The sequence below is a fragment of the Anas platyrhynchos genome, chromosome 6 (genome assembly GCF_047663525.1).
Source record: "Anas platyrhynchos isolate ZD024472 breed Pekin duck chromosome 6, IASCAAS_PekinDuck_T2T, whole genome shotgun sequence".
NCBI classification, from domain to species: domain Eukaryota; kingdom Metazoa; phylum Chordata; class Aves; order Anseriformes; family Anatidae; genus Anas; species Anas platyrhynchos.
In genome coordinates this window covers 24,311,370-24,326,816 of record NC_092592.1, presented here as the reverse complement: position 1 = coordinate 24,326,816, position 15,447 = coordinate 24,311,370, and the positions used below count along the sequence as shown (strand labels likewise).

The window sequence follows — 15,447 nt, the reverse complement described above, 5'->3', positions numbered from 1 at the left end:
TAGACTGGGAGAACTTCATGTATTGCTTCTAAATTTGATTAGAACAACATATTCAGCATATTTTCAAACACCATGACATTTCAGAAGATTTAAATATAAGCTGTTCATAAAGTTATAAATGCATTTATTGAGGAAAAATAGCCTCCTTTTAAGAATCATGTGAATGATCCACAGTGTGAACAGTTACAACAGCTTTACCACATACAGACATAATCCATGATTTTGCTCATGGCAACAGACAACCTTTGTGCCAGTATGTAAAATGGCTTCTACCTGTATTGGCTAAACAGTAGTCTTTCAGATTAAAGACTCCGTATGTGTTTCAGTCAAGGTAACCAAGATGCGTTTAAAAATTTAAAATTATGTACCCAAAGGTTACTCGTATTCCCTACTGTTCCATGAATTTTGATCATCGCTCTATAAACTTCACAGCAGTCAGGCTGTATCCAAATTTCCATAAGGAAGAGCCTCAACTCCTAATTTAGGCAATTCAAGCCCAAAATTACAGAGCATCTGCAGATGCTCTGTATGACAGAGAATGAGAGTATCTGCTTTCTACATTCTCTTTTTTTAATGCACACAACATCACAAAGTCTACCTGTTTTACAGTTCAGACTAACCTCTTGTTGTTCATGCTTTTTTATTTTTTTATTTTTAAACAGCAGTGTTATTGCTACTGGACAACAAGGCACATAACACGTTCTGTGAGCTTTCAGTTAACAGTGAAAAGAACTATATCCACACAACTTAGAAAATAGGAACAAAGATAATGCCTCAATGTGCAGGGCTGTACTGATGGACTGATTGATGGTCTGTGTCTTAAGTGCATAAATATATAACCTTTCAAAACAAATTGGATAGCAGAGTAGACACTTTGCCAAATTATTCTCATGCTATTAAAACCTATACAAAAGATAAATGTAAGCAAAAGGTATGAAGAACAGTAACTTGTACCTTAGCTTCATGTTTCACAACTACTTCGACAACATCATTATGAGCTTTTTCTGATGCCACGTGCAGAGGAGTCAAGAAGCTTTAAAAAAAAAAAAAGAGTAATTTAAAATACATTTTTCAAAATCTTCTAAACAAACAGGAGCATTCATTTGTAACCACTCACTCTTTTGTTTTTTCATTAATGTTGGCTCCTTTCCTCAGTAGCAATTCGCACACTTGTTTTCGTTTTGGATATGGAGATGCAGCAGCACAGTGCTGAAAAAGACATCAAAAAATTTAGCATTAATAACTAGCTAGCAACATAAGGTTTTACTACTAGTTAGTCAGCTGGCAGTAGAGTTGATTGTGTGCAAAGGCAACAGAAAAAGAAATGATAATTCTCTTTATGATTCAAGAGATTCCACATGGACTCTGGTATTTTCCAAAACTCCCTCTCCAATAATTGCTAGAAAGCAAAGCTTTACAAACAAAGCTAATGTGTAACTTGGTGTTGCTTAAAATTAGATTACAGAAAAGAAAGAAAAACAATGATTTAGATAACCTACAAAAAACGGGCAATTTATTAGTCTTAACTTTAACCTTAAAAACCTTAAACAACTTTTTCCCTTTTTTTTTTTTTTTAAACTGGACACTTCATGTTCCAGGTTAGTCATAATGACAATGTTTGACAATGAACCCAAGAGTTCTAAACTATTGCCTACTATATTTAGACCAGCCACAATACATACAAAATAATTAATAAATCCCAAAGCATTACCAATGCTGTCTCATGTGTTTGAGGGTGCTTGAAGTTTACTGTCTCCAAAGAAAGATGCTTCTTTATACGAGCTACATCTGATTCTCTTGCAGCCTGTAGCAGCGAGTGACCTTTGAATTCATCTTTAAAAAGAAATAAATATATAACAGAATGCTACATTCCTTAACTCTAGAAGGATCAAGAATATTGATTCTTTCAGATAAAAACATTCATTTCATTCCTTGGTAGGACACTTAAAGGGCTTCGCCCCATGTAGCAGACCACACTGCAAAAATTTCAACTCAGACTTAAAGCTTCTATACCACTTGACAGAATTTGCTAGCTAAGTCAAAACATAACAAGAATGCACTTTGCTTCCAGTCCAAAGCTAGAGAGATCCAAGCTGGCTGAACAAGATCTATTTCATTGTTCTAGGTTCCATTCTTTGCATATGTACCAGTCCCAGGATAACTTTACTTGTTACCTCTCTTCGGAAAACCATTTCTAGTTGCCAGTGTGAAGTCAAATGTAGTATTTCTCAATTATTGTCAATGTACCCCAGAAAGTTACCATTTGTCTACTCTAAGACAGAATGAGGGTATTCTTCTCAACACATTTAGTATGCTGAACAAAATCAATGCCTTTCATTAATTTCTTCGAACTTTTGGTGATCGTGGCATACTGAAAATACAATCCATGTTTTAAACAATTCTGTTTTTTCTTTCTTCCAGCAAACTACGGTGGAGTAAAAAATGAGTATTTCAACAGCCTTGATGCGACGACAGGATTATGTGTGGAAAATAAAAGCACACTGGCGAGGTCGCAAGGGAAAGTGCTTACAGTGAAGCTACAAAAACCACCACAACCACCTGACTGTAAAACTGACCATACACTTTGTATTGTTGGGTTGGAAAGGACTTTAAAGCCCACGTAGTTCCAAGCCCTCTGCCATGTGAAGAGACACCTTCCACTAGATCATGCTCCCAAAGCCCCATCCGAACTGGCCTTGAATACCTCCAGGGATGGGGCATCAAGTTTCTCTGGACAACCTGTTCCTGTGCCTCACCACCCTCTAAGTAAAGAATTTCCACCGAACATCTAATCTATATCTCCTCTAGTTTAGAAGATCAAATTATAAACAAGGAAATGTACTACCAAATATTGCCCAATTAGCTTGTAAACTGTAAGCATTTTCGAGATCTCATTTCTGGCAGCTCACTGTGCAGGAAACCTCAGCACATATTACAATCTAAAACTGCAGAACTGATCTTATTTCATACTCACATGCTAATCGTTCTTTTAATTGGGGCGTTGGAGCCAAATCAATGGTGCTTTTGTTGTGACAGTTCAACAGTGTTGGGTCAGCACCATAACTTAACAAAAGAGAACAAACTTCCACCCTGTTCTTAGAAGCTGCTTCATGCAGAGGAGTGAATTGCCACAGATCCATTGCATTCACACATGCTCCATGCTTGAAAAAGAAAGGGGTAAAAAAAAGATGCAACATAAAAAAACAGATTATTAGAAAAAGGCTTCTGTCATTCATTTCAATGCAGTAGACTGTTAAAATAAAAATCAAAGCTTGTATGCAAACTGTATCCAAGACATTCTCCAGACATTCATTTTCAATATAACAGAATATTCCAGCACATTGCAGTTTTTAATCCTCTAGTGTCTCAAAGGCATTCACAGAAGCCAAAGGCAGGCTGGTCTCTAGACTTTCTTCTCAAAAAATCAGAGGAGCTCTGCTACAGACCACATCTGATAACGAGTCTCATTTACCTGCTCCAAGTCACCTCTGGAAAAGCTCCTTTTTCTTGCTGCTCTAGAATAAGTCTACAGTGAACACCTGTACTAAGTTAAATACACTTTCTGTAAATACCCCGGAGTAATGACAGCCAAGATGTCTAATCAACAGACACTCAATCTTGAATCAATACATTAAGTACAAGGTTCTGCAAGTAATACCCTTGGTTATTTAACATCTACATAATGCTTCTCCAGGCACTGTGAGTTCTTTTTGTAAGCAAGTCTGACCAGACATGCTCATTCCCATTGCTCCTGTTAACACTGCAGTGCTAACAAAAAATAATTAAAGATTCACTGGAGCACAAATCCAGTATGAATTATAACTGTAGCCTAACAGTTAAGACATGCAGTAGTGGACAGAATTTTTTTTTTTAATGTCTAATACCACAGCTGTAAAGATTCACTTTACAGTTGGCCTATGGAGCAAAAACAAAACACAAAAAAAAGGCCCACGTAAAAAGTTGTTTTCCATGTTTTTTATAAGCCCCCTTTAAGTACTAAAAATCCCTTTGTGGCACAGATTTTTGCAGGAACACCTTGAAGCCCCTGGTTTAAAGTGCATCATACTTTATCTTTGAGTTTAACATAATCCAGATAAGCCAATTCAGTTCCTGGAGTTCACTTACTTTATAAAAGCTGATTTTTCTTTGGGGTGAGGGTTATAATTGTGAGCAAGAATTTAGGTTCTGATTTTCATTACCTCAAGAAACTGATTACTCTTTAATGTTAAACTGTTTACAATCTTTATCAGTATTCTTTTTGAAAATCCCTTAATACTGTCTTCTGAAGTATTTTTTCTATTGTTTGATTCACAGTATTGCTCAGTTTTTTTTTTTATTTTTATTTTTTTTCCTCCCCCTTTTCCCCCTTTTTTTAATGAGTGAGAGTGGAAGGGTTTAGAGCAGTAGTACTTACTCCATGGTAAACATTCAACTTTGAAGACAAGAGAGTTAAAAACTAAAAGCACATTTAAGGGGAAAGCTTCCTCGCAAACAGAAGATTCTGCAGCTATAGCTTGATAACAACTAATATGTAGAATAAAAGGAATCTATTCTTCAGGTTTTGAAAATGAATGAAAAATATGCAACTTCTGTCTATTGTAAACTGTTCTTATTTAATATTATCCAACCTAATTGAATTTTTTCAAAGACCAACCTTTACTAGAAGCTCTGTTACTTCATAATGACCATAGGAACATGCATTGTGAAGCGGCACCAAATCTCTATACAGGAAAGAAAAGGGAAATAATCTTAGTACTCCTATTTCAATTCCAAACAATGCAAAAAATCTAGAACAATGCAAATAACACTACACTGCATCTTGAACATTTTACAAAAACCTGCATCTGAGGTGCTCAAATGAAGTTGAAGGGAAATAAATTGGGGAAGAACCCATAAAAACTCATCAGTATTTTTCAGAACAGTGAACACTGAAAATGACCAGAAGATGAGAAACAAATTGCACTGACTGCAAATGAAAGTGCTCTTCTGAGACTTGGAAGGACTAACTGTAGTAATGTTTCAGGAGTGACAGTCATTAATTCCTTTGTCAGTGAGGACATTGGTGCAAGATTACCCTTTCCCTTGGAAACTAAAGGAGCCTTACAGGCTACCATTTAAGTAACTGTACAAATTTCTGTAGTAATAGCAGAGCTACCATGGTTTTCAAGCCAGCTTCATACTCTCACAAACCAAATGGTCTTTGAAGCAAGTGAGATTTTGCCCAAAATGATTTTTTTTCACTGCAGGCTAGTAAGGGAGAAAGGACAAAAGTGAATTCAAACACCAAATGGACACTTAAAGATGCCTGATAAGACAGCTATTTATGTAGTTATGATCTTCTAAAACTGAGAGTTAAGTTTGCTTTCCATAATCTTTTATGTACACAGATACACATTTTAAAATTAAGTTTTTCATTATATTTTATGCAACTGTCAATAAATTCAGCACATCCATATGATATGATTGCTACATTTCCTGAGATAACAACCAAATACTTAAAAACTTAGTCCAAACATAGTCTCTGGAAAACGGATCTTCAATTTTTAATTATTCCTTCCAAAAAAGTGTAGAAACTTAAATGTAGGAAGAAAATTAAGACTGAGTCAACATTTAAAATATTTGCTGACTCCTCAGTGATTTATTTAAGTACTTTATTTATAAAGTAGACAAACTAAGTGATGCCTGAAAGCTAGCATATTCTGTGGTCAGCTCAATTTAGATTTTACCGCTTTGTAAGTCTTAAGACTCAACTTAATATTTTTGTCATGACAGAAAGATTAAAGGCCTTGACTTAGAAATTCTTCATGGTTAAAACGGTATTACTATTCCTCACGTCAATTCTCGGAATTTTCTGTTCATTCTGAATAAAGGAAAAACGAACCTACCCCTTATCTTTAGCATGTACATCAGCTCCATGTTGCAGTAACAGCTGTACTATTTTTACACGGTTATATCCAGCTGCTAAATGTAAAGGAGTAGACTGAAACAACAGAACGTAGAAGTAATCAGTAACACAAAATCAAATTTTTTTTTTTCAAAACTTGTTAACAAGACTGATTACTGAAGTCCCTAAAATACTTGTAACACTAAAAAAAACACCAGAGGGCTTGAATCAGACATTTAGTAGTTATTTTTATTCTTTACTGACTACTCTTACAGTCCTAATAAACACAAATCCTGAATTTATTTCATTAATAGTATGTTCCGGGATTAAGGTCTTCTTAACAAATTTGAGTCCCACAATCCATTTTTTTGTTTTGTCTATAAACTTTGCTGGGAAAAACTATGTCCCTTGCTAAAGGGGAACTAACATGACCTTTACACGGTATGTCTGATAAATGACAGGTTTTTTTTTTTAATTTTTATTTTTTAAAGTTCTCCAACTCCACAGACTAGCTTCTGCTTGTTTCTAGCTGATGCATTCAAGAATATCAGTCAAGGTAGAGCTACAAATTAGCTAAGAAAAATCTTATCCTCTTCATTTACAAAACCATCAACTCAATGCATTTGTGCAGTTCCAGGAGGATGTCTCACAATTAGAAGCTGAGAAAATAGTAGTATATAGCTATTCCGGAAATCCCAGTATCTTACCACAAGCCTTGCACAGGAAAAGTTGTTTCAACAAAACTTAAGGGAAAGTGTACACGTACATAACAAGAAGAATAAGGATGCCAAAATTAGGTATTTAATAACCTGAAACTTTGGTAGTCCATGGTATGATTTGAAAAAAAATAAATAATGAGATTTTGAACATTTTTAAGTAGTTCTTTAACAATACCACTACCAAAGCGATGAATAACCTCTTTCTGAAACAGCAACAATAACTTGCTTTGGGTGTATGACAAGCAAGGGGCCTGCATGTATTTCTTCATGATAACATGTAAGAGTCTATGAAAAGACCTCCCTTCTTTATCACTGCAGATATCAAGGTCAAGCTGAAGTTCCAACTGAAAAGCTGTGTGTTTATTGCTCCCCCATGGAAAATACCTACATAGTGCTTTAAAGGTTTAAAAACAAACACCAGACAGGTACTAGAGATTTACAGTCTTTTTTCCCTACCTATATTAAACAAAATAGAATCTATGTTAAAACATTCTTGAAATCTGGTCAAAAAGTGTGAAACTAAGTTTTTAAATCAAATTTTAAACAAAAATACCTTTCTGCCATCACTTGCATGACAGTTAACATTTAATGGTGTAAGAAGAGACATCATCTTTTCTTCATTTCCACTCCTGAAAAACAAGATATGAAACAGGCATTCTTTTTGTTATAATTATTAGGAGCTTATGCTTTTGTTTTTCCTTGTTATAATGTGTTCAGCAGATCAGTTCTAAAGCTATATATTACTTATGGATTGCCAGTATTATTAAGGACAAAGCAACAAAAAAAAAGTGTTTATGTAATTATTTTTGTTGTTTTATTCACAAAAACAGATAAAGCTGTGTATCTAGATGGAATGCCAGCTCATGAATAAACATATTCATAACATACAAAGCCCCCATACAATTCTGAAAATAACTAAACCTCAGATGTCTTCCATTAAAATGCATACCTGGCACTTTCTAAGAGTTCATCTTTCTTGTATTCACCTGGAAGACAAAAGGGAGTTTCTTTAGTTGTTAAACATATATCCATATATGTTAAGTTTCCAAGTCGAAGTTTACTATTTATCATTCACTTCCAAAATTTGACAGTCCAGTTTTGAATCAGTACAATGAAGTATTTATCTAGAATGAATCACATGAATGAGATAATAAGGCCATACAGGGATTTTCTAATTAGAATTATAAAACAGAAAAAGTAATACAGTATATTTGTAGGTTTTTTGTTTTGTTTTGTTGTTCCCCCCCGCCGATATTAAATTAATTGGAGCATTATTAGTCAAAGTAATCTAAAAATTATCACTTACCAGTCAACACTGCTTTTGCGGATGGGTCTGCTAAATCCAAAGCTGTTCTTCCATCTGTGTTCCGGATGGTCGGTTCAGCACCATGCTGCAGCAATACTTCAAAATGCAAAAGGTTTTCATGAGAAAACAGCTCTACAAGACAAGGCTTACAAGACATATTGTAAGCAGCAAACACAAAAGAAAAATCCAGTTATCATTCCAAACTTCCCCTCAACTTCTTTATGTCAGAATTCTATAATGCTACCTGTGAACAGTTTACCTAGTGAACCACATTTTATTAGAAAATAGCAGAGAAGAATTGGAACAATCAGAAACTGGCAGGAGGCAACTTCAGCTGGAAAACAGACTGTCCCCCTTTCCTCCCCAAAAAAACAGTAGGTACTTCTCATTAGGTACCTACTGGAAGGATGTGCATCTTCATCGACCTTGCACTGATACTGGGGACAAACCAACCAGGTTATATACACACCACTCTCCAAATGTGCTCCTGAATAAATTATATTCAAGGAAATGACACAATCAAAGAACTAGTTTCTCAAACACTCTCTCTCTTCCCACCTCTTAAGAATTACATAGTCAAGACACCTCATCAATATAATGTACTCAACTTGTTTAAATTTAGTTCATATCCTTAGCTAATTTAACATGACTGCAATGTAGAGAGACAGAATAAATCCATTATTAAAAATAGTTTTGTTCTTTCCACTGCACTGTAAGTAACAGCAGAAGACAATGTAAGAGTCTAGGCTGAAGCAGAAGAGAATCTAGTTCCATTGCATCACTAAGGCTTTCTCCCTATGATGTCAACCTGAATTGATATACTTAGGCAAATATCAAAAACAGATCTAAAATATGTAGTTACTTTGTTCCTCATAAAGCTAACATATGAATTTAAGCTTATACAAGATTTTTATTTTTAATCCTTGTAAATTGATAGTTTCATAGAATTAAAATGGTCTTTTATTTCCTAGAATAAAAATTATTCTTTAGTTTGTTGTTAAAGAAAAAACACAAACGCAAGTCAGTCACAGGAGAAGTGCAAGAAAATTACCAATGCAGACATCTGTCTTGCCCTTAATGGCAGCTTCGTGAAGAGGAGTGTAATTCCAATTGTCCCGAGCATTAGGATCTGCACCGTGCCGTAAGAGAAGATTGACAACTTCGGCATGTCCAAATGAGCAAGCGTTGTGAAGAGGAATAAGACCTCCATCATCTCGTGCATGGACATTGGCACCACTTTGAAGTAAATATTCAACTACATCCTTCCGACCAAAACCTGGAAGAGAAAGAGAGCTTTGTCTCATCTGCCAAGGATGAAAGATGTTGGAGAAGGAAACTCCTTGTCCCACATACCCGTATTAAAACAAGATTAAATGACTATTTTCTCTCTGAATAAAAATCCAAACTGGCAATTCTTACAAAAGGAGCATTTATATGGTAAAGCCATTTTTGAAACCCCCCAAATTATATTAAAATCAGTAGAAAAACAATATTCAAGATTTGAACAATTAGTATTCTGGTAGAACTCCCACAAGTCGACAGCTTCTTGAAAAACAACAGAAACCAGAACACCACCAACAAAACCTTTTTCAGTCATTTTACGTGGTAATTAAAGCTAACAATGTTTTGTACAACACTGCCAACCTGCAGCCAGTTTGCAGAAGGACCAATAGATGAGTTTAACGAATAGGAGTGGTGAGTGGTTTCAAGCCAATGTGTATATGATTGATATTTTAAATTATTTAAATTAAAGAAATAAAATCACATAGCATGAAAATTATTTTACTTAACTTTTTTTTAATATAAAAAACAAGTAAGCACAGCACTGCTTATAAGCTAAAACCATCAGCATGGCTACCTGCTTTCTAAAGATTAATTAACAGAATGCACACATTTCATCTTTGAAATGATCACTTAAGAAAATCCTTAGGAAGGTAAAAACGTTTATCTGAGACCGACCATTCTCCATAGAAGAAATATATTATGAGCATGCACAACCAGAACTGAAAGATGGCCATAAAGCCTATTTTAATTGATCCCTAATCTGACTATGAATGTTCAATCGTGACCGAAACACAAAAATGCTCTCACACATTCTGAGGCAATTTTACAATCCTGTCATTCAAGTTACTGGACAGCAAAAAAACATGCTCATTTTGGGTGAGAAATGTATTCTAAATAAGGTAAGTGCTGTTCCAAGCCAATTCTATGGCTACTATTATTTAACTTCAGCTGTATCTCACACATTTATATAACAGCAAATAACGCAGTATCTCAAGCCATTACCAACCGTATCCATGCTTTCTTCAGTATCTTTACAAGAAGCCAGCATGACTTAAGAATTCTGCTTATAGCTATTGTGCCTATACATGTGTTCTAAAGGACGCTGCCTGAAACATTCCCTCAAAGGCTTCATGAAGCCCTGCTTGGGTCTCAGGGATTGTGAGCACAGACAAGAGCCATATTTTGGTACATACCAGACCTGTGCTGGGTACCTGCTGGGAAATGTCACATGCATGCTGGACTTGGCCTCCTGTGCTTTAAATACCTGAGCTACAAACCATTTTCCTGAAGAGGTCAAGAACTGGTGGGGGCTGTCTCTTCACCTGAGCTTCTCCTCAGACCAAATCATCCTCCAGCTAAAAACACCAGTGTGCTCCAAGCCAGTGAATTTGAACTTTGGCCATCATCCACCCACCCTCAGCAGGTAGTCAGAAGACAAGGCAAGGAGAACCTAGAAATTATGTTTATTTCTGACAACTATACCCACATTTCAGTCACAAAACCACTGAAGCATGTTTTAGCTACAACTGAACTTTTTGGCTTTAGCTTTGTTGCAACAGAACACTCTCACAGCCTGTTCTTCAATAAACCTGAACTCTTCAGTTGACCTTTCTCCCAGACTTACAGCAGCTGAAATCCCGGACCATGAAGCACTTTCACTTCCCCTGCTAACAGCTGAAAAAACAAATATTGCAATTAAAGCAATTTCTGGAATCTGCAATCCTATTGTTTTCATTGTTCCAAGTCTATAAATGTGATCAGCTAGCCATGCTGAGAGAAGTTCTGTAAAGAAGCTGTACGTGCCAAAGACAGGCCACAAAATGCATCTTTCCTCCTCCTCCCTCAAACATTCTTACATCTAGCTTTCATAACTAGATATCAGAAGTACTCTTATCTTTCTTACATAGGTTCTCTTAGATTTTTCTTGCATCTTCAAGAATTCCAGAAATTCTGTTTCTAGGCTGAATGCATAATGAAAATTTGCTAAATTCTTACAATATCTATTCAGAGCAGACTTCTCACAAGTGCCACAGTCCCGCAAACACATCATCAAAGCTGCTATTTGATGACAGACTGCTTGGTATCTTCTTTTGGTTCCAAAGAACGTTTTCCAGAAACTGCTTTAGCCATGTTAGAAAAGTCTCTGATCCAACTTTCTGTCTCCAAGTTACACATCTGGGGGATAAACATCACTCATTCTTATGCAGAAGGCATTGCTCTCCTTCACAGCTGTGGCGTACAGTCACCATTTTGAATACAGCCACCAGCCTGAGCAGGAATCAATACCAATATGGACAACAAGCTGCGGTCAGCCTCCCTACAGGTGAGGACAACTCACCTGGGAGCCCTCTAGTTAGCACATTGGTTCAATCAGACACAATTCATCAGCTACCCATAGCTTCTCTCAGTGCAAAGCCAGCATCCAATCGAAATACACCCCCCAAACGGACAACAACACCTCTAAGCTGCCTGCTGATATTTTAATGTTGTGACTGGATCATCACCTGCATCAGAACAATTTCTGTAACTGCACTCCAGCAAGAAGCACACAGCAGGGACTCCTCACTGCTCCGGGAAAACACGTGTACAAGAGGGCACCACAAATGGAAACAGAAGTATTTTCCACAGGATGTATGTGTACAGAGGAGGCGGCCAAACTCTGTACAATGGCCTCTCCTGCTTTCACTGAGCGGAGAGAGAGGACAGCCTGTGCTGACACAGGCAGGAGCCACTGCTGACACAAACAGTTCCTCTTTGCTGTTAGTCCACTGCTGCAAGAACAGCTTTAATACTTTTTTTTTAATGTCATTTCTAATTTTTTTTGTGTCTCTCAAGCTCGCACCAGAGGACAAACTAAATGGTATCACAGCTTGCTCCTATGCAAGACAACTGGTCTCATCATCACAAACACAATTTCTTACTGCAAAATATCAGAGCTACCAGGGCTGCCTCCCTTCTCCCACCTACGGCAGCCAAGCAGCTCGCTGCACTTGTTCCCCTCAAAAGCTGCAAACTTCTAGTTGACAAATACTCAATCACCACAGAAACTTGCCTGTGCATCTGTATAGATAATGTCATAATTGACATTCACTTAATTCTGACAGAATAAGCTACACAAATGACTGAGCTCTCATTCTTCTCCACTGACACTGCCCCAGCTGTTTGGTGTTTTTTTTTTTGTTTTTTTTTGGATGAATTTTAACTTGCAGGAAGGGCATTTTGGTACTGCCAAGTCCCCAAAACATTATGATACTGTCAGTTCAACAATACACTGCTGCTGATGAAAAGGATTGACTGCCCTTGAGTAAGCACATGCAGCCAATGGTGAGAGAAGAGTGAGCCCACCACATCGCAAAGGCCGCTGTGTGCTACAAAAACCCAGACAGCAATCAAGACCCCAGTACGTATTACTTCTAATAAAGACAAACTCTCCAAGGGAAAACTTTTTTATTTCTTTTTTTTTTTTTTTTTTTAAAGTAAGAAAGGTATTTTAAAAGTCACCTATACAAAATGACACATGTAAAATGAAACACTTTTTTTTGTTAAGTTGCTAGGTAAGGGAAAAAAAGGTCTGAGCAAAATCGTTAAAAACAAAACCCAAGTTCAGGTCCCAGATTGCCCCACGAAGAGGAAAAAAGGCAGTAAGAAAACTATCTTCACAGTTCTCCACCTCTTCCATAAAACAAAGTCTTGTAACTGAATGAAACTAGTCAGAGAAGTTTCATAACATTTTCTAATAACATACCTAGGCTAAACAAAGCACAAATACAACAGACTTTTGCTTTTACTTCCTGGAACGTAATTCCTTTAGACACAAGAGACAAAAGAATTACTCAAACTGTGAATAACATGGAAAAAACAAATCAAAACAAAAACAACCCAAAAATCCAGGAACTGCTTATGCCCAACTTCCAAAACTGAGTCTACTGCAGGTAGGCTGACAACAAAGAGTGATCTGAAGTAGTGGCAAAGCACTAAATCAAGAAATTACACATTTATTCTGCATCGCGTTTTAACCAGAAACTTTCAGCATACCCTTCAGTCTCGTGAGAAAGGCTATTCATTTTTCTGTATCAAGTCTGAAGTAGACGTAAGCAGGGCCACAGCCTCTCCCACTTACACACACCATCCTGCTTAGTGTCAGAAGTCCAACAAATATGTGAACTGACTTATATTTATTTTTTTAAATAAAAAGTTTTCCATAGATCTGAAACTCTGTTTTTTTTTTAAAGCCAAAACAGATCACTCTTGTCCAGAAAGGTAAAGTAGATCATTACGTTGTATGAGAAACACCTTAGGCACAAAAAGCAAACTAACAAAACAAAAACAACAACCTCCTGCTTCTCCAAAAGGCTGTGAAGCAAACTCATTTAGAAATTCACAACTTATGAGTGAACAGGCAGGACAAACTTATAAAAAGATAGCTGCAAAATTGTTCTCCTCTGAGGATATTTTAAGTTGTCCCCTAGGCTCTGTTGCTGCTCAAGTATCTTAAACCTGTGAAATGCAGCTGTCCTACAAAGAAGGCTCTCAGGAACTTAGCTCCATTAAATCTGCTGAATGAGAAAAAGTGGCATCTTAATTAGAAACCTTTTTCCAAAATAACTCAATGAAGAAACAAGCATCTTTATCGCTTATCCATATTGCTTAGCTAAAACGCAGCTGCTCCCTCCCGCACCCTTAGGGTCCTGCATCTCACACTGCAGTGCAACCAGGAGAAACAACACGACAACAACCGCCACAATCCAGCCTTTGTCTGGAAAGGTGGTGGACAATCTCCTGGCCAGCGCCCAGCAGAAGCAGTTGCTCTGTGATGTCAGTTATTTGCCTTTTAAGTGCTGAATTAACAAAGCCTGTCTGTTACCGATAAGGACGCGACAACTTCGAAACCCAGCTCTCCGACCGTGGGCGAAACGCTAAAAATAAACGCGGCTGCCGAGGCGGACGGAGGCGGTCCGGGGGCCGCGACCCGCCGCCCAGGCTGACAGCCCACGCACCACGGCCACCCAGCACCGAGCCCCGGCGCTGCCCGGGCAGGCGGGGCGGCCCCCGGCCGGTACCTGCGGCGAAGTGCAGCGGGCTGGACTTCCTGCCCGCCGTGTCCCGGCTGTTGACGTTCTCGGGCCGCACCAGCCGCTTCACCCGCTCCACGTCCCCGTTCCTGCAAGCCTCGAACAGCTCCCGGGCCGGCTCCGCCGCCGCCGCTCCGCAGCCCGGAGCTTCAGCCAAGGCGGCCGCGCCGCCCGCGCACCGCCGCCCCGCCATGCCGGGCCGGGCCGGGCCGGGCCCAGCAGCCCGCGGCGCCCCGCTCACAGCCCGCGGCCCTCGGCGGCGGCGGCCCTCGGCGCAGGGCGCGGGGCGGGGCGCGGGGCCCGGCGCATGGCGGTGGAGGGGTGCGGACGCAGTGGACGCAGCAGCGGCAGCGGTAACAGCAGCAGCGGCGGCAGCGGCAGCAGCACCGCCGCCCTCGGCCTCGCTGCAGCAGGAAGGGGCGGGCACCTGGCGCAGGGCGCACGCGTCTAGCGAAGGGACAGGCATGCGCACAGGGCGGCGCCATGGTGGCGCGGGGGCCTCGTGTGAGGGCTGTGAGAGGACGCAGAGCGGGCCAGGGCTGAACAAATTTTTTTTTTTTTTTTTTTTGTTTTGTTTTTGTTTTTTTGTTTTTTTTTTGGTTGGTTGTTTTTTTTTTAAATATTCATTTTTGTTTGTTTGTTTTTCAAGGCAGGATGAATGAAGTTAACATTTATACTAATGATTTCAACCATTAACTTCTGTGTTCCAGTGCTTAGCAAAACATCAACATACCAAATAATCTGCACTCAGTATTACAAAATATTTTCTTAACCATATTTCTAGGGCAGATGTTATTGTTATAAATGAAGTCTCAACTCAATCTGAATTTAGGAATATTTATAAAAGGAATATTTATAAAAGGTATAAAAGGCAAGTAAACAGTGCTGGTTGTGCGGGGAGTCTACGCTCCACCAACACGCACACACGAACATCAAACATTCTAAATATACAGAACATTGCTTTTACATGCTAAACTCGAGTATGCCTATACAATCAGAAAAGGTAACAAACAATCCCTTAAGTTCCATGACTTAACAGTCTCCATTTCCATTCCTTTATTACAAACAAGTCTCCGTTTTTCATTTCTTTGAACAATACGTCTTGCTTTAAGTTGTCAAGCAACGCAGTCTTTGGGCCTTATGTATCCCGTTCTTCCCGGATCAAAGACAAGCATATCCATC

General features: G+C 38.5%; 1 protein-coding gene across 1 annotated transcript in view; it reads right to left on the bottom strand.

The window, feature by feature from the left end:
- TNKS2 (tankyrase 2) overlaps positions 1-14,676 on the bottom strand; it is a 28,474-nt gene extending 13,798 nt beyond the window's left edge. The window contains exons 1-11 of the mRNA XM_013093938.5: positions 14,254-14,676; positions 8,961-9,185; positions 7,910-8,005; positions 7,553-7,589; positions 7,157-7,232; positions 5,886-5,980; positions 4,655-4,721; positions 2,975-3,161; positions 1,712-1,833; positions 1,118-1,209; positions 955-1,033 (exon numbers count right to left, since the gene is read on the bottom strand). Of these exons, the coding sequence (XP_012949392.3) occupies positions 955-1,033; positions 1,118-1,209; positions 1,712-1,833; positions 2,975-3,161; positions 4,655-4,721; positions 5,886-5,980; positions 7,157-7,232; positions 7,553-7,589; positions 7,910-8,005; positions 8,961-9,185; positions 14,254-14,458 (1,281 nt within the window). The 5' untranslated portion in view covers positions 14,459-14,676. The remainder of the gene's footprint in view (positions 1-954; positions 1,034-1,117; positions 1,210-1,711; positions 1,834-2,974; positions 3,162-4,654; positions 4,722-5,885; positions 5,981-7,156; positions 7,233-7,552; positions 7,590-7,909; positions 8,006-8,960; positions 9,186-14,253) is intronic.
- Positions 14,677-15,447: the final 771 nt, after the last annotated feature.